Source organism: Puma concolor, chromosome D1 (genome assembly GCF_028749965.1).
Source record: "Puma concolor isolate L17-30 chromosome D1, mPumCon1.1.hap2, whole genome shotgun sequence".
Lineage (NCBI taxonomy): Eukaryota > Metazoa > Chordata > Mammalia > Carnivora > Felidae > Puma > Puma concolor.
Window position 1 is genome coordinate 28,477,539 of NC_141676.1, and position 22,998 is coordinate 28,500,536.

Genomic DNA, 22,998 nt, shown 5'->3' on the forward strand with positions numbered 1-22,998 from the left:
GGGAGTGTAAAATGGTGTAGCCATTATGGAAAACAGTATGGAGATTCCTCAAAAAATTACAAATAGAATTACCATATGATCCAGCAATCCCACTTCTGGGAATTTAAAGAATTAAAAGCAGGATCTCAAAGAGATACTTGCACTCTCACATTTACTGCAGCATTATTCATAGTAACCAAGAGGTGAAAGCAACCCAAATGTCCATCAATGGATAAATGGATAAAGAAAATGTGATGCATACATAGAATATTATGCAGCTTTAAAAAGAAGAAAGTAAATCCTATTATATACTACAATGCCAAGGACATTATACCAAGTGAAATAAGACAGCCACAAAAGAACAAATATTGTATGATTCCACTTATGAGAGGTACTTAAGGTACTCAAAATCTAGCAGCAATAAGTAGAAACATGGTTGTCAAAGGCTGGGGAAAAAGGAAGGGAGAAATTAGGGTTCAGTGGGTATGAAGTTTCAGTTTTGCAAGACGAAACGTTGTAGGAAAGATCTGTTGCACAACAAAGTGAATATATTTGACATTACTGAATTGAACACTTTGGTGTTGAGGTGGGGGTGCTTGGCTGGCTCAGTCGGTGGAGCATGTGACTCTTGATCTCGAGGTTGTTCATTGGAGGCCTGCACTGGGTATAAAGATTACTTAAAATAAAATCTGTTGTTGTTGTTGTTGTTGTTTTCCAGGTTCATAATTTATTGTACAAATTGAGGATCACATGACAAGTTGACATTAGTTCCTCCAGGCATGGGAAATTAGAAGATAAGGTACACTTTAAAATCCATTTGTGTTGCTTTCACAGCTGGTGTTGTTTTAGACCTTAACTTGAAGTATATGACAATCAAAGCAATACCTCTGTATGTGGCCAGTACACAATTCATTCTCCCTGTGAGAGTATAAGACTTGTAATATTTTTTGATACCAGTGAAATGGAATTGGGCATCAGTTCCTGGACCTACCAGGATTTCAATCTTGCAAAAGAAACCAATTCTGCTGGTTGTGTCCTTTAGTGCATGCAGCAACCCCATGGTCAGCTGGAAGAAAAACAATTAAATCTTTTTTTAAAAAATGGTTGAGGTGGTAAATTTAATGTTATGTGTCTTTTACCACGATAAAATAAATAAATAAATGTCAACACAGGGAAACCCAATAGCTGTCTTCCTGGCAAAATTCTTCCTCTAATACTTTTCTCCACCCCCCCCCCCCCACCTTACAGAATTATTTTTTCCAACTTTTTATTTTGTAAAATTAAGGAAAACCCAGATGAGTGTCTGGCTGGATCAGTCAGTAGAGCATGTAACTTTTGATCTTGGGGTTATAAATTTGAATCCCATGTTGGGTGTACAGATTACTTAAAAATAAAATCTTTAGGGGTATTTGGGTGGCTCAGTTGGTTGAGCAACCGGCTTTGGCTCAGGTCATGATCTCATAGTTCGTGGGTTCGAACCCTGTGTCGAGCTCTGTGCTGATGGCTCAGAGCCTGGAGCCTGCTTCAGATTCTGTGTCTCCCTCTCTCTCTGCCTCTCCTCGGCTTGTGTTCTGTCTCTCGCTCTCTCAAAAATAAACATTAAAAAAAAAACTTAAACAAGTTTTAAGTAAAATAAAATAAAATCTTAAAAAATTTAAAAACCATAAAACTCATAAGAATTGGATATTGAATACTCATCCTAGGTTCATTTAACTGTAAACATTTTGCCAAATATGCTTTCTCTCTCACGCACTCTCTATGCCTCTCTTCCCACACATACACATATATACGTATACATATAACATATACACACATATCTATACATAGACACACACACACACACACATATATATAGGTATTTGCTAAATTATTTGCAGGTTAGTGGCAGACTTCATAACAATTCTAAATATTTCAGCCTATGTATCCTAAAAATAAGGATATCTCCTTCATAATCATAATATTACACATATTATTACACTTGGTCAAGAAAAAATTATTCATGATAACTGTTCAAGATGATAAGGCAGACTGGCAGACTTTATTCAGGGAGAACTACTGCAATGGGTTTTGTAATATGGGAGAGAGCCTGAGCTCAGCTCCAACGCTAACAATGACAAACAGGAATTTATAAGGAAGGAGCAAGGTGAATGTTAGTTGATGGAAAATTACTAAAACGAAACATCAGAGAGACTGTGGCTAAACTCAATGATGGGGGTGCCTCGCTGGCTAAGTCAATAGAGTATGCAACCCTTGATCTCAGGGTTTTGAGTTCGAGGCCCACATTGGACATAGAGATTGCTTAAAAAAATAAAAAATAAAATAAATAAACGATGAGATCCTGCTGAAGGCAGGCCAGGGTGATAAGATATACAGGATAAGAGATGAAGAATTTAATCAGATATCAAGAGTGGTCAGATACCAATGGTGGCAGATTTTCCATATATTGACCCAGCAGGATTCTTGCTAAAGCTATACTTGATGGGCCAATGACAGAGTCCAAGGTCAGGGGCATAGTGAGAAACAGGACTCAGAGGAACCTGACTCAAGTTTGGTCAAAGATAGAGTCTTTGTCATATCTGAGAAATTTAACCTGGATACAGTATTATTATCTGCAATGCAGTCCCTATTCAAATGCCCCAATAATGTCTTTTATATGTGTTATATTTTGTTTTGCTTTGACCAAGGACATCCAATGAAAGATCACACATTGTATTTAGTTGTGACATCTCTTTTCGTCTCTTTTAATCTAGAATAGCATCCCTTTTTTTTTTTTTTTTTGCTTCTTTTTTTTCTTTCATATCATTGACATTAGTTAAGAATCAGGACAATTGTTTGCCAAATGTCAATCAATCTGGATGTCTCTGATGGTTTCCTTACAATTAGATCTAAGTTAAAAATTGGGCAGGATGATACATTGTTGATCTGTACTCTTTTCCTATCTTGTGGTATGCCATAAAGGGTTAATTCAGCAGGCTTGGTTGCTTAAACTCTGCACATTCCAAAGAAAGGGTTAGACCTTGACCAGCTCCTGGGAGATAACCTCTCAGCCCTTAGAATCTGCCTGAAAAAAGTGTTTTTGTATGCCTTGGGCCTTGGGCCATCCTGTATGGGTTTGACCAGATAATTTATGCTAACAATTTGATTTATGGTGAATAGCTGTTTTCATATGCCTCAGGCCCTGGTCCATGCTGCTTGGGTTCAACCTCTGGAATCTGGTAATTGGGTACCTAAGGTCAGTCATATGGTGATACATGCTTCTAAAACTGGCCCTGGACAGTTATTTAGTGGCCCCAGTAAAGCCCTGGACACCACAGCTTGAGTCAGCTTCTTTGGTTGTCAACACTTCACACATATAGTCACATACGGTTGCTGGGAGAATTGAGTGCTGTCCGTGTGACCCCACTGAGAAACGACAACTAGTAGATTATTCCTATTGTCCCAGACTTTGCCCCATGCTCCTTTTGCCCCATCCTTTTGCTGATGTTAATTCATATCCTTTTGCTATAATAAACTGTAACTGTGAGGATAACAGCTTTTTAAAGTTTTCTTTTTTTTTTTTTTTAATTTTTTTTTCCAACGTTTATTTATTTTTGGGACAGAGAGAGACAGAGCATGAACGGGGGAGGGTCAGAGAGAGAGGGAGACACAGAATCGGAAACAGGCTCCAGGCTCTGAGCCATCAGCCCAGAGCCCGACGCGGGGCTCGAACTCACGGACCGCGAGATCGTGACCTGGCTGAAGTCGGACGCTTAACCGACTGCGCCACCCAGGCGCCCCAGCTTTTTAAAGTTTTCTGAGTCCTTCCAATAAATCATCAAACCTAAGGGAGTCTTACAGTTGGTTTGCTTCATCATTGATGTTAACTTTGTTCATTTCATTAAGTTCCTCCTGAATTTCTCTGAAAGACATCTTTTCCCTTTGTAATTAGGAAGTATTCTGCAGAGTGATAGTTTGAGACCATGAATATCATGCTCTCCCACAGTCTTTCACATAATAGTTTTAGTATTTATTGATGATTCTTATATGAGTCAATTATTTACAGGGCCAATAAAATAGTGATTTTTTTTTTCTGTAATAACATGGACTCATGGCTTCTTATTAATCAATGAACAATAACCCATTCCTATTATTATTTGTTTATTCAAACTGACCAATATTTGACTGGTGGGACCCCCTTCAAGCTGGCTCCTATGTCCCCTTAGTTTTTCAGCACTTCCTTAATTTCTAATACTATAAGATGTTCCCAACTCATCTTGTCTTTTCCTACCCCAGCCTTGGAATTGACCATTTCTCCAAGGAGCCCTTGCTCCTTTTACTGTCCTTGTATATAAATTCCAGAGTCATCTCTGTCCTCCAGGAGTGATGAATAGAAAGCAGAGTTAAATTGTTTGTTAGGAAACTAGGAGAGAAATTCCAGTCTGCTTACAACCTTAAGAGTCCTGGTTATAGATGAACCTTTGTATACTTCTTCAAGAAAACCTCAAGCATGCATACTTTCCCTATTCTCTCACTGGAATTAAATGTGTTTTATGTTGATACAATCCCCTCTCTATCCTATGATCTAACACTCTGAGAAGGTGGTCTAACATATAACAGGGTTCCAGAGAAGTCAAATTGTATTTTTTCTAAGTACTTTCTTTGTACTTTCTGACTTTCCAGATGTTACCAAATCTGGTCACAGCACACTACCAGGTCAGATTACCCCACATATGTCACAAATATTTCAGTTTAGTAGTTGAGGACCTATTGATCTCACCTCTTTATAGTAATGGGTGGCCCATGTTTGGAGTTTGGTTTAATTCTGAATTAAATGGGAAGTGATTGAAAGGTTTTGAGCAGTAGAGTTAAGTGATCTGGCTACATTTTAGCAAGATCACTCTGACAACTGTGTAGAGAACGGACTGAAGGGGATGTGGTAGGTACTGGAAAACACTCTCAGTGGCTTACTGCAGAAAGCATAATTGATTGAGGGCCACAAATGTGGCATTTTAAGGGCATGCTTTGCCCTGGCTGCTCTCAGCCAATGATTGAGCATAGCAGCGATACTAAGGCAGGACCCTTCCCTAGAATCACAGGACTCCTTTGACAGATGACTTTGACACGAAGATTTCCTTAACTGGACAGCAGCCTAAGAGTGTCCCACCCAAACTTCCTTCACTTCATCTGCACCTAAACTCACATCACAGTCTGACAGCTTTTCTAACCTCTCCTAACTCCCTCTTCGTTTTCTCCCACAGGGGCTTCTCATGAAAAATTTCTAGTACATTTAATCATGTCTTGGCATCTGTTTCTTGGAGAACTAATAGAGGGGTCAAAGGCAGAAGTGGGAGACCAGTTAGAAGGCAATCACAATATTCCAAGTGAGACATGATGGTGGCCTGGAGCAGAGTGGGGGCAGTAGAGGTGGAGAGAAGTGATTAGATTTTGTTTGTTGTTGTTTTGTTTTGTTTTTTGAAGATGGAATTTACTAGAATTGCTGCTAGGATAGGATGAGAGAAAAAGAGGTCAAGGATGACTGCATTGTTTTTGGCCTAAGCAATTGAACACATGTCGTTGCAATTTTCTGACATGGTAAAGCCTACGAGAGACAGGGTTTGGGGAATAAGATCAGAAGACTAGTTTTGGGGGCACCCGGGTGGCTAAGTCAGTTAAGCTTCTGACTTCAGCTCAGGTCATGATCTCATGGTTCATGAGTTTGAGCCCCACATCTGACTCTGCACTAACATCTGTCTCCCTCTCTCTGCTCCTCCCCTGCTCACACTCTCTCTGTCTCTGTGTCTCTCAAAAATCCATAAACATGGGGTGCCCGGGTGGCTCAGTAAGTTAAGCGTCCGACTTCGGCTCAGGTCATGATCTCACAGTTTGTGAGTTCGAGCCCTGCATCAGACTCTGTGCTGACAGCTCAGAGCCTGGAGCCTGCTTCAGATTCTGTGTCTCCCTCTCTCTCTGCTCCTCCCCCACTCATGCTCTGTCTCTCTCTGTCTTAAAAATAAATAAAACATTAAAAAATTAAAAAATAAATAAATAAACATTAATTTTTTTTTTAATTACATAAAAAAGAAGGCTTGTTTTAGATATGTCAAGTTTGAGATATTACTAGATTCCCAAGTGGAAATGTCAGGTAGGCTATGGGTTTAATAAGTCTGGAGGGCAGAATAGAGGTATTGCCTGAATTTGGTAGTTAGCATACAGTTGGTGTTTGAGGCTATGGAATTGAATGTGATCACCAAAGAATACTGTGATAGAAAAGCTCCAGTAACTAGTCCCAGAGCATTCTAAATTTGGGAGATAAGGAGTATTCAGCAAAAGAGACAAAGGAAGATGATACAAGTTTAGAATTGTCACAACTGCCTGGTGAAATTAACTGGCAATCACCGATCTGGTTTCCACCCATATAGTTTTTCCTTTTCAGAAAGTCATATAAATGGAATCAACTAATATGTGGTCTGAGTCTGGCTTCTTTCACTAAGCATAATGTGTTTGAGATTCATCCACACTATTCTGTATATCAGTAGTATCAATAGTTGTTCCTTTTTGGGGCGCCTGGGTGGCGCAGTCGGTTAAGCGTCCGACTTCAGCCAGGTCACGATCTCGCGCTCCGTGAGTTCGAGCCCCGCGTCAGGCTTTGGGCTGATGGCTCGGAGCCTGGAGCCTGTTTCCGATTCTGTGTCTCCCTCTCTCTCTGCCCCTCCCCCGCTCATGCTCTGTCTCTCTCTGTCCCAAAAATAAAAAAAAAAAAAAAAAAAAAAAAAAATAGTTGTTCCTTTTACTTGCTGGATTAGCATTTCTTTAGTATATATGTGCTACAGTTCATTTATTCAACACCAACTGATGGACATTTGGTTTGTTTCTAGTATTTTTTTTTTTAATTTTTTTTTTTCAACGTTTATTTATTTTTGGGACAGAGAGAGACAGAGCATGAACAGGGGAGGGGCAGAGAGAGAGGGAGACACAGAATCGGAAGCAGGCTCCAGGCTCTGAGCCATCAGCCCAGAGCCCGACGCGGGGCTCGAACTCACGGACCGCGAGATCGTGACCTGGCTGAAGTCGGACGCTTAACCGACTGCGCCACCCAGGCGCCCCTGTTTCTAGTATTTTTATATGATGAATAAAGTTGCTATAAACATTTGTATGTGGTTTTCATGTGAGGACAATTTTTATTTGTCTTGGGGAAAACTTACCAGTGGGATTAATTGCTGGGTCATATGGTATTTATTTATTTATTTATTTATTTATTTATTTATTTATTTATTTAATAAACTCACCAAAGTGTTTCAGGAAGTGTCCGTACCATTTTACATTCCCACCAGTAATGTGAAGAGTTCCAGCTGCTTTGGGGCACCTGGATGGCTCAATGTGCTGAGCGACCAACTCTTAATTTCAGCACAGGTCGTGATCCCAGGGTCGTACTGAGTATGGCGCCTGCTAAAGATTCTCTCTCTCTCCTTGCCCCTCCCTACTCTCTGTCTCTCTAAAATACAAAGAAAGAAAGAAAGAAAGAAAGAAAGAAAGAAAGAAAGAAAGAAAGAAAGAAAGAAAGAAAGAAAGAAAGAAAGAAAGAAAGAAAGAAAAAAGGAAGGAGGGAAGGAAGGAAGGAAGGAAGGAAGGAAGGAAGGAAGGAAGGAAGGAAGGAAGGGAGGAAGGGAGGAAGGAAAAGAAAAGAGAAGGAAAAAAAAGGAATTCTAGCTGCTTTACATCCTCATCAGCACTTGGTATTATCAGGTGTTGTTTTGCTATTCAGTAGGTTTGCAGCTATAACCTATCATGGTTTTAATTTGCCTCTCCTTAATGACTAATGAAATTGAGCGTCTTTTCATGTGCTTATTTGCCATCTGTTTATGTTCTTTGGTCAAGTGGCTATTCAAATCTTTTGCTCATTTTCTAAATTGTGTTATTTCCTTATTGTTAAGTTTCAGGAGTTCTTTATATGTTGTGTATACAACTGTTTTGTCAGATATATGATTTGTAAATATTTTCTCCCAGTTTGTGCTTGTCTTTTTACCCCCTTAATGGTGTCTTCCAAAAAGAAAATATTTTTGATTTCGACAACGTCCAATTGATCAATATTTTCTTCTGTGGATTAAATGCACTTTGGGCATCATATCTAAATTCTTTGTCTAATCAAAGGTAAAAAAAAAAACATATTCTCCTTTGTGTTTTCCAAAACTTTTATAGTTTTACTTAGAAGTCTGTGATCCATTCTGAGTTAATTTTGTATAAAGTATAGGTTGAGATTTAGTTTTAGATCATAGATATTCAATTGTTCGAATACCATATGCTAAAAAGTCTATCCTTTCCCCATTGAATGACCTTTGGTCACAAATTGTATGAATTCATTTCTGGATTCCGTTTTGTTCCATTGGCATGTGTCTGTGATTTTGTCAATATCAGACTGTCTTAATAGTCTTGAAATCAGGTAGTGTAAGACTTTCAACTTTGTTCTTCTTTTTCTACATAAATTTTAGAGTTGGCTCATCATTATCCTAAAAAAATTTTGCTTATATTTTGAGTATAACTGTCTTGATACTACAGATCAATTTGGGGATAACTGACAACTTCATATTTAATAAGTCTAATATTGCCAGCAAGGTCCCTGCCCTCATTTTCATAGTTGCATTTTAACACTTAGATACTTTTATTTAAAAAAATTTTTTTAATGTTTTATTTATTTTGAGAGACAGAGAGACAGAGTGCAAGCGGGGGGAGGGGCAGAGAGAGGGAGACACAGAATCTGAAGCAGGCTCTGGACTCTGAGCTGTCAGCACAGAGCCCGACATGGGACTCTAACTCATGAACCATGAGAACATGACCTGAGCTGAAATTGGACACTTGATTGACTGAGCTACCCAGGCACCCCTGTTGTTTTTGTTTTTTTACCATCTTCAAAAATTTATTTTTTTTTTAAGTAATCTTTACACCCAACATGGGACTTGAGCTCATGACCCCAAACTCACAACCCTGAGAGCAAGAGTCACATGCTCTACAGACCAAACCAGTTCAGTGTCCTCAAACAAATGAATTTGTTGTAAGGCTAGAATACGAAGACTCTTAATCTTTTAAAATTTTTTGTTTCCTTCATTTTATTAAGACTCTTGGCAACAAAAGCAAAAATAAATGGGACTACATCAAACTAAAAACCTTCTGCACAGCAATGGAAGCCATCAGCAAAATGAAAAGGCAACCCACAGAATGGGAGAAGATATTTGAAAATGATATATCTGATAAGGGGTTAATATCCAAAACATATAAAGAACTCATACAACTCAATAGCAAGAAAACAAACAACCTGATCTTAAAACGGGCAGAGGATCTGAACATTTTTTCCTAAAAAGGCATACAGATGGCCAACAGGTATGTGAAAAGGTGTCCAATGTCACTAATCACCAGGAAAATGAAAATCAAAGCTACAATGAGATATCACTTCATTCCTGTTAGAGTGGCTATTATCAAAAAGACAAGAAATAATAAGTATTGGCTGGGTGCCTGGGTGACTAATCGGTTAAGCATCCGACTTTTGCTCAGGTCATGATCTGACAGTTGGTGAGTTTGAGCCCCGAGTTGGGCTCTGTGCTGACAGCTCAGAACCTGGTGCCTGCTTCAGATTTTTTTTTTTAATGTTTATTTATTTTTGAGACAGAGACAGAGCATGAACAGGGGAGGGGCAGGGAGAGAGGGAACACAGAATCTGAAGCAGGCTCCAGGCTCTGAGCTGTCAGCACAGAGCCCAACGTGGGGCTTGAACTCACGGACCATGAGATCATGACCTGAGCCAAAGTCAGATGCTTAACGGACTGAGCCACCCAGGCACCCCTGCTTCAGATTCTGTGTCTCCCTCTCTCTCTGTCCCTCCCCTGGTCACACTCTGTCTCTCTTTCAAAAATAAAAATTTTTAAAAGTAAGAATTGGCAAGGATGTGGAAAAAAAGAAAGTTTTATACACTGTTGATGGGAATGTAAATTGGTACGGCCACTATGAAAAACAGTATGGAGGTTCCAAAAAAAAAATAAAAAATGGAACAACCATATGATCCAGCAATCACTTCTGGGTATTTATTTGAAGCAAACAAAATACTAATTTGAAAATATATCTACACCCCCATGTACATTGCAGTAATATTTACAATATCCAGGACATGAAAACAACCTAAAACAACCTAAGTGTCCAATGAAAGGAAATCCTGATATTTGTGACAACATGGATGGACCTTGAGGGCATATACTAAGTGAAATAAGTCAGAAAGAGAGAGACAAATACCATGTCTTGATGGTCAAGAGGTACGAGCTTCCAATTATAAAATCTAAAAAATAATAAATAAGGCTCTATCTGTACACTGAAATGCAATGAAACACATTTGGGAAATCTCAGCACTATTAAGATGGATCGATTAATTGTTCATCTAAAATCATTTAGGGGGATGCCTGGGTGGCTCAGCCAGTTGGGCGTCCGACTTTGGCTCAGGTCATGATCTCACAGTTTGTGGGTTTGAGCCCCGCATCAGGCTCTGTGCTATTGGTTCAGAGCCTGGAGCCTGCTTTGGATTTTGTGTCTCCCTCTCTCTCCGCCCTGCCTCGCTCATGCTCTGTCTCTCTCTGTCTCTCAAAAAATGAATAAACGTTATAAAAAAATTTTTTTTTAATCATTTAGGAATTGTTTATGTATATATAGGCAGTGCCTTTCTATATGACTACTAACTAGTGTCTAGATGAAAATGATAACTATTAACCCATTGTCAACTGGCAAGCATTTTAAATTAGTTCTCCAATTATAGTGGTGGATTTGCACAGATTATTTTATTCTCTTAACAGGTTCCCCTTTGGACAAGAAGAGGCATTGTCAAGCAGTTGGCCAGGGCTGGGGGTACACACTAAGATTAAGGGTGCTAGGAAAGATAAATGAGCCACATTGGGATTAAAACTATGATCTCATTGATGAAGAGTTCCAACTAACCAGCGCAGAGATAATAAATATATACTTCTTGGAACTTTGCTCTTTTCCACAAGTATTTTCTCCGTAGTCACTGAAGTATGAAGACATTTTATTCTCTCTAAACTTCCAGCAGAACTCTTTGTGCCAGGGATAGCACATTCCATCCTTCTGTGTACTATTACCAGTAAACAATGAAATGACCATCGTAGAGTCTAAGTATGTGTTGCCTCATAAAAGGAATTTAGAAGAGTTTTTGGATGAAAAGCACCAGAGTATAGTGGCAGTATTGTACTATTGTGCAGAATATTATTACACCAAAGATTATGAGGCATACATATTTTACTGAGAGTCTTTTGTGGGCCAAATTCATGTCCTGAAAACAGACATGGAATTTTAGATTAACATAAATTTATGGAGATTGTGGATTTTTTTCCTAGAAAATGAATACATCTTTTATACAATTTTCAGGATGAAGAACAATAATGAAAGTGTGGAAGCAAAGTTATAAAATACTCTTTACTTTTATGCAACATCAAGTTGTTTTTAGAGATGGTAAAATCTGCTTTTAAAACTTATTTCTACTTCAAATGAACAAGCTCACATAAAAGGCAAGGGAACAGAATAAGAAGGGGAAACAGGACACAAACTGATAATTTATCAAAATGTGGTTGTATCACATTCTAGGTTGCAAAGAACAGAATTTCATTCAGTCTTAAGGGAAAAGGGGGTTAACTGAAAGGGCACGTGTGGTTTAAAATTATTAAGCCATTTCATAACTGAGACAATTCAAGGACTGGTTACACCAGAGTCCACATGGCTTTTCTTTCTCTCTCTCCTAGTGTCTCTCTGCTTTCTCCAACCTTTCAAGTAGGATACATGTGATTGGATTACTTAATTAATCAGTGTGGAGTCTATCTACAGGGTAGATTCTTATTAGGTGTCCATCCCTGACAAAAGTGTTTAGCTTCTCTTAAAAGGCAATTGGAGACAGGATAAAGTCTATGTCATACTAGTTAATATTGGCCCCACATTTTTTTAAAGTTTATTTTATTTTGAGAGAGAGAGAGCGCACACATGAGCGTGTTTGTTTGCTTATATGGTAGTGAGGGAGGGGCGAGGGAGAGAGGGAGAGAGAGAATCCCGAGCAGACTCCACACCTAGTGCAGAGTCTGACCTGGAGCTCAATCTCACAGCCATGAGATCATGACCTGAGCTGAAATCAAGAGGCAGACACTTATATGACTGAGTCACCTAGGTGCCCTGGCCCCACATTTTTAAAAACAGAAAAATAGCTCTTCACAGAAATCTAAATTGTATATATGAAATGTTTTCTAAAATGGGAAAAATGTATGCATATGAGTGAATACAAAAAGGGACTGTATGAAATAAAAACTGTTTTTCAAAGAGATGAGATTATAATTGGCTTTCCTCCCCCCTGACCTCAGTTTTTGCCCATATTGTTGTTCTAGTTCTTGACTAATTTAAGAAAGTTTTTTAAATATTTAGAACAATTGGGGCAACTGGGTGGCTCAGTCACTTAAGCATCTGACTTGGGCTCAGGTCATGATCTCATGGTTCTTGAGCTCCGTGTCTGGCTCTGTGCTGACAGCTCAGATCCTAGAACCTGCTTCAGATTCTGTGTCTCCCCCTCTTTCTGACCCTCCCCTGAGCTCTCTCATTCTTAAAAATAAATAAACATTAAAATTTTTTAAAAAAATAAATATTTAGAATAAATAAAATTTAACAATGCCCAGATGGTTTTTAACTGAGTACGTTTATTTTTTTTTTAATTTTCAAATAATTTTAAATGCCAGCAGTAGAGTCAGATTACATTTAGAAAATGGGTAAGAGATGTGTTTCATTAACATTTTAATTTAAGATGAGTCAATAGTCTTTCCAGACTTTCCATGTACATAGAGAATTCATTACTTGGAAGTATCATACATACTTTAAAAAATAAAATCCCAGATATATTTGTGTCCTTCTCACACAAGCCTTTAAACTATTTGCCCATCCCTCTGCACAGCTGTGATCATGCTCCTTTTTTATAGAAAGCATACTGAAACATTAGAAAAATATAGCTGTGAGTGTGAGGAGGTAGAGTACGCTTAATGTATTTATAGCAAGTGGGTAAATTATACCAAGTATAACAAACACGCAGACTTTTAGGACCAATTTTAACTGTCAAGAGTTTAAAATTGGGAGTAATGGTAGAAATCTCTAAAGAATTTTTTAAAAATGTTTTTATTTTTGAGAGGAGAGAGAGAGATAGTGCTCATGGGAGAGGGGCAGAGAGAAAGGGAAAGAGGGTCCAAAGCAGGATCTGTGCTGACAGCAGAGGTCCTGATGTAGAGCTTGAACCCATGAACCATGAGATCATGACTCAAGCCAAAGTCAGATGCTTAACCGACCTAGCCACCCAGGCGCCCCTCTAAAGATTTTTTAAAAACCCAGTTAGTTGGGGGGCACCTGGGTGACTCAGTCAGTTAAGTGTCCGACTTTGGCTCAGGTCATGAACTTGCGGTTCCTGAGTTTGGGCCCTGGGTCAGGCTCTGTGCTGACAGCTCAGAGGCTGGAGCCTGCTTCGGATTCTTTGTCTCCCTCTCTCTCTATTGCTCCCCTGCTCTCTCTTTCTCTCTCTCAAAAATAAATAAAGATTAAAAAAAAAAAAACAATTACTTGGTTAACAGAACTTTTGCTTTATTACCAGTGATGCTTAATTGATTTTTTTAGAGCCCAAAGGACCAGTATTAACTTCCATCCCCAGTAGATACATTTCTAAGTGTTTAGGATGGTGGATCAAGTGGAATATATATTTATCAAAGTGCCTAATTACAATGATTGCTCAGCAATTTAACAATGCCATTTATGTTCCTAATGAAATTCTAATGTAAGTTATAAGAAATTAATTCCATAATCATATGGGAAGTATACTTGGCCTGTATTCTAGAATTCTGATTAATATTTCCAATTGATTTGCAGTAAGTAACATTCTTACCAAGTTTGTTTAATCAAGTGGAAATTGTATTTGTCTGCCACCTGGGGGATTTATGGAAACACTGCAAGTGGCAAAATTCATAGTAATAAAATGTTACAATATATGTGTTAATAGTAATTATTTTATGAATAATGTTGGCTTATGTGTGTTATATATATATAACATACATATATATGTATATATACATATGTGTATATATATATGCGTATGTGTATATATATGTATGTATGTATATGCGTATATATATGTATAACATATATATACGCATATAACACACATACATGTGTGTGTGTGTGTGTGTGTGTGTGTGTGTGTGTGTGTGTGTATGTGTGTGTGTTTAAATTTGGCCAATGACATATTGGCAAAACCAAGAAATATGTATTCTGGACGTAAAGTGACAAAAATGTTTCCAAAAGAAAGGAGTGATTGTGTTGTCAAATATTGCTGGTAGATCAAGTAAGACTGACCACAGCATTAGGTAATTGGGAGGTCATAGGTAACCAGCAGAAGAACTGTTTCTGGATGTTTTATGGGTTTTTTGTTTTTAATTTTTTGGTAATGTTTTTATTTATTTTTGAGAGACAGAGATAGAGCACGAATCGGAGAGGGGCAGAGAGACAGGGAGACACAGAATCTGAAGCAAGCTCCAGGTTCTAAGCTGTCAGCACAGAGCCCAACGTGGGGCTTGAACTCATGAACCATGAGATCATGATCTGATCCAAAGTCAGACACTTGACTGACTGAGCCACCCAGGTGCCCCTGGATGTTTTATGGTTTCTATTGCTATCATGAGTATATTTTATCATTTATGACATTTTTCTAATCCATTACTGATGGAGTATAGGGAACTCTTAATTTTTATAAGTTGATCCTTTATTTGAACACCTTACTGGATTTTATTGTTATTTCTAATAGTTTATCAATTGATTTGCTTCTGTCTTCTAGGTAGAAAGTCATATTGTTTGAAAATATTGAAAGATTTGTCTCACTTTTCTAACATTAATATTTCATTTGGCATTAACTGGGACCTCCAGTGCAGTGTTAAGCAGTAGAAATGAAAGTGACCACCAAAGAAGACATCCAGATGGCCAACAACACATGAAAAAAATGCTCAACATCACTCATCATCAGGGAAATGCAAATCAAAACCACAATGAGATACCATCTCACACCTGTCAGAATGGCTAACATTAACAACTCAGGCAACAACAGATGTTGGCAAGGTTGCAGAGAGAGAGGATCTCTTTTGTACTGCTGGTGGGAATGCAAACTGGTGCAGCCACTCTGGAAAACAGTATGGAGGTTCCTCAAAAAATTAAAAATAGAACTACTCTATGACCCAGCAATTGCACTACTAGGTATTTATCCAAGGGACACAGGTATGCTGTTTCAAAGGGGCACATGCACCCTAATGTTTATAGCAGCACTATCAACAATAGCCAAAGTATGAAAGAGCCCAAGTGTCCATCCACGGATGAATGGATAAAGAAGATGTGGTAGATATATATACAATGGAGTATTACTTGGCAATCAAAAAGAATGAAATCTTGCCGTTTCCAACTATGTGGATGGAACTAGAGGGTATTATGCTAAGTGAAATTAGTCAGAGAAAGATATATGACTTCACTCATTTGAGAACTTTATTATTATTTTTTTTTTAATTTTTTTTTTCAACGTTTATTTATTTTTGGGACAGAGAGAGACAGAGCATGAACGGGGGAGGGGCAGAGAGAGAGGGAGACACAGAATCGGAAACAGGCCCCAGGCTCCGAGCCATCAGCCCAGAGCCCGATGCGGGGCTCGAACTCACGGACCGCGAGTTCGTGACCTGGCTGAAGTCAGACGCTTAACCGACTGCGCCACCCAGGCGCCCCATCATTTGAGAACTTTAAAACACAGAACAGATGAACACAAGGGAAGGGAAGCAAAAATAATATAAAAACAGGGAGGGGGACAGAACATAAGAGACTCTTAAATATGGAGAACAAACAGAGGGTTACTGGAAGGGTTGTGGAAGGGGGGATGGGCTAAACGGGTAAGGGGCATTAAGGACTCTACCCCTGAAATCATTGTTGCACTATATGCTAACTTGGATGTAAATTAAAAAAATAAAGTAAAAATTTTAAAAAGAGCATAAAAAAAAAAGTGACCATTACTATAATTTAAAATGGCCTACTGTAGATTTCTGGGAAACAGTCTTTATCAAACAGGGGAAGTTTCCTTCTGTTCCTACTTTGTTAGAGATTTCCTTTTCTTTCCTCCTTTCTTCTTTCTTTCTTTCTTTCTTTCTTTCTTTCTTTCTTTCTTTCTTTCTTTCTTTCTTTCTTTCTTTCTTTCTTTCTCTCTTGGCTTTTTAAACTGCTTTATTAACTTCACAATATATAATGAGCATTTTGCCATGCAATAGGATAAAACTCCCCCGCTGACAGAATCTTACAGATTGGGTCAAAATACAACATTCATTTAGAAGTTGGTAATAGGAGACCCACAATGTTTACAACAAAGGTATATGGAGAACATGTAAGTTTAGGAAGCAGGTGTGTGTTATCATTAACTTCAGGGAAAACATCAGGATTGGAGGCATAAGGCAAAACTCATCATGATGGTCACGGTGAGGAGGATCAGGGCTAACTACCTGCAGACTATGACTGAATTGCTTTTCCCTCAGCTTTTCCATCAGCTCTCTCACCTTCCCAATCCTAACCATCTTGTCTTCATTCATCCTTGCCTGTGGCTCTGCAAGCCTCTGAATCATGTCCCACCTATACTGAAGGATGGGCTGACTAAACACAGAGGGGCCTATGATTTACTCTGGACACACAATATTCACTAGCTTCCAAAGGGAGGCTTAAGTGCTCTCCTTTATTAGCAACTTGCTCCTTTTCATTTTTTTTTTTTTTTAATCCTTTTCCTGGCTGGCATTTTCCATGTTGAAATTTTTGACTGTGCCTCTTTGGACGCCATTGCTCCCAGGCCTAGCCTTGCAGTCTCTTGCTCCCGAATCTTGCCCAAAGTGCACCCCTATAACAGTTAGACCAGGGCACCTGCTCCCCCTTTGCCTCCTACTCTTTGGGGCTGCCCCTGACCTGCTCTGCTCGGAGACTTCTGTCTCCTTAAATCATAACTTTGGGTGGAATTTTATCAAATAATTTTTTTAAATGTTTATTTATTTTTGAGAGTGAGAGACAGAGCGCGAGTGGGGGAGTGGCAGAGAGAGATGGAGACACAAAATCCGAAGCAGGCTCCAGGCTCTGAGCTGTACCCGCAGATCAGGAGGCAGGAATTGAACTTACTAGCTGTGAGATCATGACCTGAGCCAAAGTCAGCCACTTAACCAACTGAGCCACCCAGATGCTCCAAGAATTACTTTCTAGTTGCAAGAATATAACAGAATCGGTCTGTCTCCACCCTAATCCAGTATTAAGTTTTATGTTACTTAATGGGCAGTAACCACACCTTTACAGGAAACTTACGGGATGACATCATGAGGAAACAATGAGACAAATCCATAAGGTGGAACATGCATTCTAAAAGACAACTAACTGGCTTGGTCAGTCTCTTCAACACATCAGTATTGTAAAAAAAAGCAACTGTCTTAGATTAAAAGAGATAGAAGAAACAGAAAAACCAAACATAATGTGTGGTCCTGGATTGGCTCTTGATTTAAGTAAACCAGATGTGAAGAAAATTTGGGGACAATTGGAAAATTTGAATATGTAGAATATATTAGATAATATTAAAGAATGATTAATCTAATTAGGTATGATAGTATTATGTTGGCTAAGCAGAAAATATTCTTCATTCTTGAAAGATGCAAAGCACAGCATTCAGAAGCAAAATGTCATATGGTCATTAATTTATTTTAGACTACTCTTTCATTAAAATTTATTTTTGAAAATGGAATTTGTATTTGGGAGAAGATGAAATTGGATCCATTCTGTGTAATATACGCCAGATTAAACTCTAAATGGATCATAAATCCAAATGTAGGGTTACCAGTTAAAATGGACAGTTGCCTACATTAACCCCTTGGTACATAATTATAGAAAAAATTATTTGTATGAAATTCAATTAGCTGATTGTGCTGTATTTTTATTTGCCAATTCTAGCAACACTATCTAAATGGAAAAAATGAAACCGAGGAAGTACTAAAACCATGATTGAATTTATTATCTGGGAATGGAGAAAGCCCTTCTATCTTGGTCCCCAAATCCAGAGCAATAAGATTGATAGATTCTACTACATAACAATTCAAACAAAATTTTTTTGCATAACCAAAAATAACCCTACCCAACCTCCTGTCACCCCCACCAAGAAAACCCATAAAAGCACAATTAAAAGGAAAATGAGAAATAAGCCTTAGACACAATAGTAGATGGTGACAGTACAAATTATTGTGGGCTTGATCGGTTCCTCTCATCCGTAGGAAGCATAGAAAAATTACCCGAGACCTCGATGTATTCCTTATCTCCAATACATAGAAGGCATTTAAACTTAGCATTGCTCCCTAAAATAGCCAGTTTGCCTGAACTGATTGGTAATCAGGCTTCAAAAGTGAAGAACCATGGGGGGTGGGAGGGAGGGGAAAGTGGGTGATGGGCATTGAGGAGGGCACCTGTTGGGATGAGCACTGGATGTTGTATGGAAACCAATTTGACAATAAATTTCATATAAAAATAAATAAATAAAATTTACTGTTAACGCCCAAAAATAAAATAAAATAAATTTTTCAGAAAAAAAAAAAAGTGAAGAACCAGGTTTCAAAGCTTGACAATTAAATTCTGAAAGGCGCGCAAACCTCCAGGCTAACCAGATTCCCGCCTCCCAGCCGGTTGTAGCCAGCTCAACAACAGTTTCCCTAAACCAGAGTCGTGACGTCAGCGCAGGCTTTGGGCCCACCTCTGGGTTCTCTTTGCTTCTGCGCGGCCAAGTAACTGGGGAGTTGAGCTTTTAATCCCGCCTACTGCCCCGGAAGTTAATGCAGAAGCCACACCTCTCTCCTCGGCCAGCAGGGGCGCAGCCATTTTAATTCATATCTGAGTGGGCGGTGGCGATTCGTGTTGGCGGTCTGGCTCCGCTGGGCTGGGGGTAACTTTACTGGCTTGGGTGGCTTTTAGTTTAATTTTTCTTTTCTAGCTTCGCATCGCGGGCCAGTTCTCACTCTCTAATCAGCTGAGGCCATGTCAGGAGACGGAGCCCCGGAGCAGGTGAGGAAAGAGAGTGGTGGGGCCTCGTGGCGACCTCTTCTCTCCACGTCTCTGTTCGTCCGAGTACTCCAGCCATGTTCGCCTGAGGAAGGAATCGGGGTCTAATGAACCCAGAGGACCGGGTACAGAAGAATGGTGGGAATGGGGAGCAAGAGCTGACTGAGATTTGAAGTTATTTTTTGGCTTCTCTGTCTTAGGCGTTAATGTGAACAAATACTTGATGTAGACAATAGCCAGGAAGCTGCTTCGTCCTGTTTAGGTTCGTGGGACTACTCCTGTGGGATGCCTTCCTTTGATAACATTTTGTTTTGATGTTAGGGTGTTTGGGAATTGATTATTTTAACGTGTACTCGCTGTTCTCGAAAAACTTGTCAATGTTTCCTCCTCCCCCTCTCCGATATACGCAGAAATAGGTTACCAGTTTGAAAAATAATTTGAGATGAAACTCATCTGGAGAAATAGTGTCTTGCCAGAGCGAATGAAGAAGGAAGCAGTCTAGGAGTAAGAGCATGGTTATGCAGAGACTTGGGGGAATTTTGTGGTTTTCTTTTTTTTTTTTTTCTTTCTCTGTACACATTTCATTTTCGGTTTTCAACCGACACATAATGCAGAATTTGATAAATGGGAAATGAGGAGTCTGTTTTGGCCACTGTGAATAAACGCATCTGCTTTAGTACTGGACATAAGTGACATATAAATATTTTAAAATTCAGACATTTAAATAAATGATTTGTTTCTTTTGCTCTTTATTCAGAATTTTGTAGGGTAGTATTTACCTTTTAGTTTGAAAGAGGAAACTGGTATTTTATGAAAGATGTCATTCAATTTGTTTTTCGACTTAAAGTGATGGTATGTTCAGGTAAATAGTTTTTAAAATGGAGGCTAGCTAGCCTGCAGGGTCTCAATTTCCTGAAATTTCCCGTTGCCATGGTAACGAACTACACTTAGGTTTTTGTTTTTTTAAGTCCCCAGCTTAGAAGGTAGAGGCTGTTCTTGGAGGTTAACAGAGATGAGGCAAAATTGCAGTTCCTCTTGAATAGTCTGTATGATTGTAAATTTCATTAGGTCGGGAAAAGCTTCCTAAATTAAATTTTGTGTTTGCTTGTTGACTGATTTCAGTACTGAAATCTTCTGTGCTTGTATTTTACATGTTGTCAGAATGCCCAAGAATGAAAAGTCTCAAAATTCTATCAAATCTGTTTATGTATACCTACCATTTTTCTGGGCTAATAGTTTGTCACCTGAAAGTCAAGGAGTCATCTCCTAAGGTTTCATTGAAAATTTCCAGAATTTGTTAATTCTTTCGTTTATCTAAAATTGTAGACACTGCAATGTCATGACTTCGAATATTTCAGATATGTGGTTTTTAAATGGCAGAGATGGCTAAAACTTACAGAAAAAAAATTAACCCTAAAGTTCTAGTGTGAAGTTTAGTACATAGAGAAAAGTTGAAAGAAAAGTGCAATGAATGCCTGCAACATAGTTAGTTCTTCACCCACAGTCAACAATTGTTAACCATTTTGCCATACTTGCTGTATCTCTCCATAACATATTTATTTGAAAGTAAGCCAACACATATTTCAGCCTCATATATTTCAGCATTCTTTTTATAAGGACATTGATGCAGTTATTTAACAACCATACCATTTTCTCACCTAAGAAAATTAATAGTAATACTATCATTTCTAAAGCCCAGTCCGTGTTCAAATTTCCCCAGTTGTCCCAAGAATATGTTTCGTAGGGTTTCTTTTCCTTTTTTTTAAGGCAGAATCTATCTGGATTTACAGGCATCATTTAGTTAACGTCTCTTGAATAGTCTCCCCCATTTTTCTCCCCAGGGTTATTGTTTGAGGAACCCAGGACAATTTTCTAGTAAAACTTCTAATTTTCTGAGTTGATTTGATTTTTGTGTGTGTTGTTTAACTTTTCCCTTCATCTTGTGTTATTTCCTGAAAACTGTGTGTGGTTAGGTCTAAACTGAGAGCTTTGGTAATATTTGGGTTAAATATTTTTGGGTAGAGTAACTTAGAGTGTTATGTTAGAAAGCACTTCATGCTAGGTTGTTCCACTATTAGTGATGGATAGGTTTATTTGGATAGGGTGATGACTGTTGGCTTTCTTCATTGTGAAGAATTATTTTCCCCTTTGCAGTTAGTAATCTGTGGGTTGCTATTGTGTTCCTCAGTAACCTTTTAACTAGTTATTATTTGTCATCGATTGATAATTCTTGAATAAATCAGTTATTATATTGGAGGTGGCAAATGGTGTTTTGAAAATTCTCTTATGTCTTTACTGACTGGCTCATACTTTTCTGTAGAGAAGAAATTTCTTTGTTTTTCTTTATAAAAGAGATCACTATGGATTCATGGGTTTCTCTGTATCTACTGTGTTAAGCAGTGAGGCAGCTGGGTGGCTCATTGGGTTAAGTATCTGGCTCAGGTCATGACCTTGTGGTTCATGAGTTCGAGCCCCACAACAGGCTTGCTGCTGTTAGCGCAGAGCCTGCTTCAGATCCTCAGTCTCCCTCTCTCTGCCTTTGCCTCACATGCACCATTTCTGTCTCTGTCTGTCTCTCTCTCTCAAAATAAATATTAAAAGAAAAAAATAAGCGATAGCTATTTTTCTTTTTGATGCTCAACTTGTCCCAACCTTTATGGTGGCTCCTGTATCTTTCTTTCATCAACCTAGAACACATACTATCTTTTCTTTAAGTTTGTAATGATAACATTTCAAACATGCAAAAAAATAGTGTAACAAATGATGTTTCTATCGTAGAGCTGTAACTGATGACTTAATCTTTTTTCCCCCCATACTTTCACTTACTCTCCCCATCCTCATTGCTTTCAGGCAAATCCCAGAGATTGTACTATTCAACTTTAACTGAAGTGGTAATTAAATGATACCTTCAATAGTGACCTGGTTGACAATACAAATCAACTAGTTTGCTTTAGGTAGGGTGATGACTGCTGGGTTTCTTCCTTGTGAAAGATTATTTTCCCCTTTGCAATTAGTAATTTGTGGGTTGATGTTGTGTTCTTCAGTAACCTTTTAACTGGTCAGTGAATATTTATAGGAAAAGAGAGTACCTAAAATGATAGACAAGAAAAAGAGACCAAACAAAGCTGAAGACTAGTAAGAAAAAAATCAAAGCCACTCTGAATTGTGCATCTGCTTTAGAAAGATGCCAAGAGATGTGATGGACAAAGAATCTGGCAAGATAGGAGGTGTAGATTTCTTTTACCCTTTTAGCATTGAAGCACAAAAAAAAGTTCTTTTGAATAAACCTGATACCTTAGTTATTCAAAACTATGCATGGTCATTTCTTTCTTGGTACTGAATCTCTAGATTTCCCTTTGATAGAGGAAAATGACTGTAGACAAGCAAAATCGCTGCTAAGGTTTATTGGTTTTTGTTTCTGGTTTTTTTTTTTTTTTTTTTTAACTCTTGTGAGAAAGTTCCATTTTGCATATAGAGAGCTATTTAAATTACCTTAGCAGTTTTCTTTTTTTTTTTAATTTTTTTTTTCAACGTTTATTTATTTTTGGGACAGAGAGAGAGACAGAGCATGAACGGGGGAGGGGCAGAGAGAGAGGGAGACACAGAATCGGAAACAGGCTCCAGGCTCCGAGCCATCAGCCCAGAGCCTGACGCGGGGCTCGAACTCATGGACCTCGAGATCGTGACCTGGCTGAAGTCGGACGCTTAACCGACCGCGCCACCCAGGCGCCCCACCTTAGCAGTTTTCATGGGTATTCTTGATTACCGTTTTTTGCCAGTTCCGTGGTGACAAAACTTTGTTTGTAACCCCCCCCCCCTTCCCTAATGAAAACACATCTAGTTCCTGTGTGGAATTATGGCTCTTTTTTTGTCTTCATATGTTTTTTTTCA

General features: G+C 38.6%; 1 protein-coding gene and 2 pseudogenes across 1 annotated transcript in view; 1 reads left to right on the top strand and 2 right to left on the bottom strand.

The window, feature by feature from the left end:
• Positions 1–695: 695 nt before the first annotated feature.
• On the bottom strand, positions 696–1,039 carry LOC112865601 (ATP synthase F(0) complex subunit k, mitochondrial pseudogene; annotated as a pseudogene).
• Positions 1,040–16,395: 15,356 nt separating this feature from the next.
• LOC147576570 (protein BEX1-like) lies at positions 16,396–16,882 on the bottom strand (annotated as a pseudogene).
• Positions 16,883–18,902: 2,020 nt separating this feature from the next.
• Positions 18,903–22,998, top strand: part of CSTF3 (cleavage stimulation factor subunit 3) — a 74,524-nt gene continuing 70,428 nt past the window's right edge. Inside the window, exon 1 of the mRNA XM_025928032.2 lies at positions 18,903–19,110. Within this exon, the coding sequence (XP_025783817.1) occupies positions 19,084–19,110 (27 nt within the window). The 5' untranslated portion in view covers positions 18,903–19,083. The remainder of the gene's footprint in view (positions 19,111–22,998) is intronic.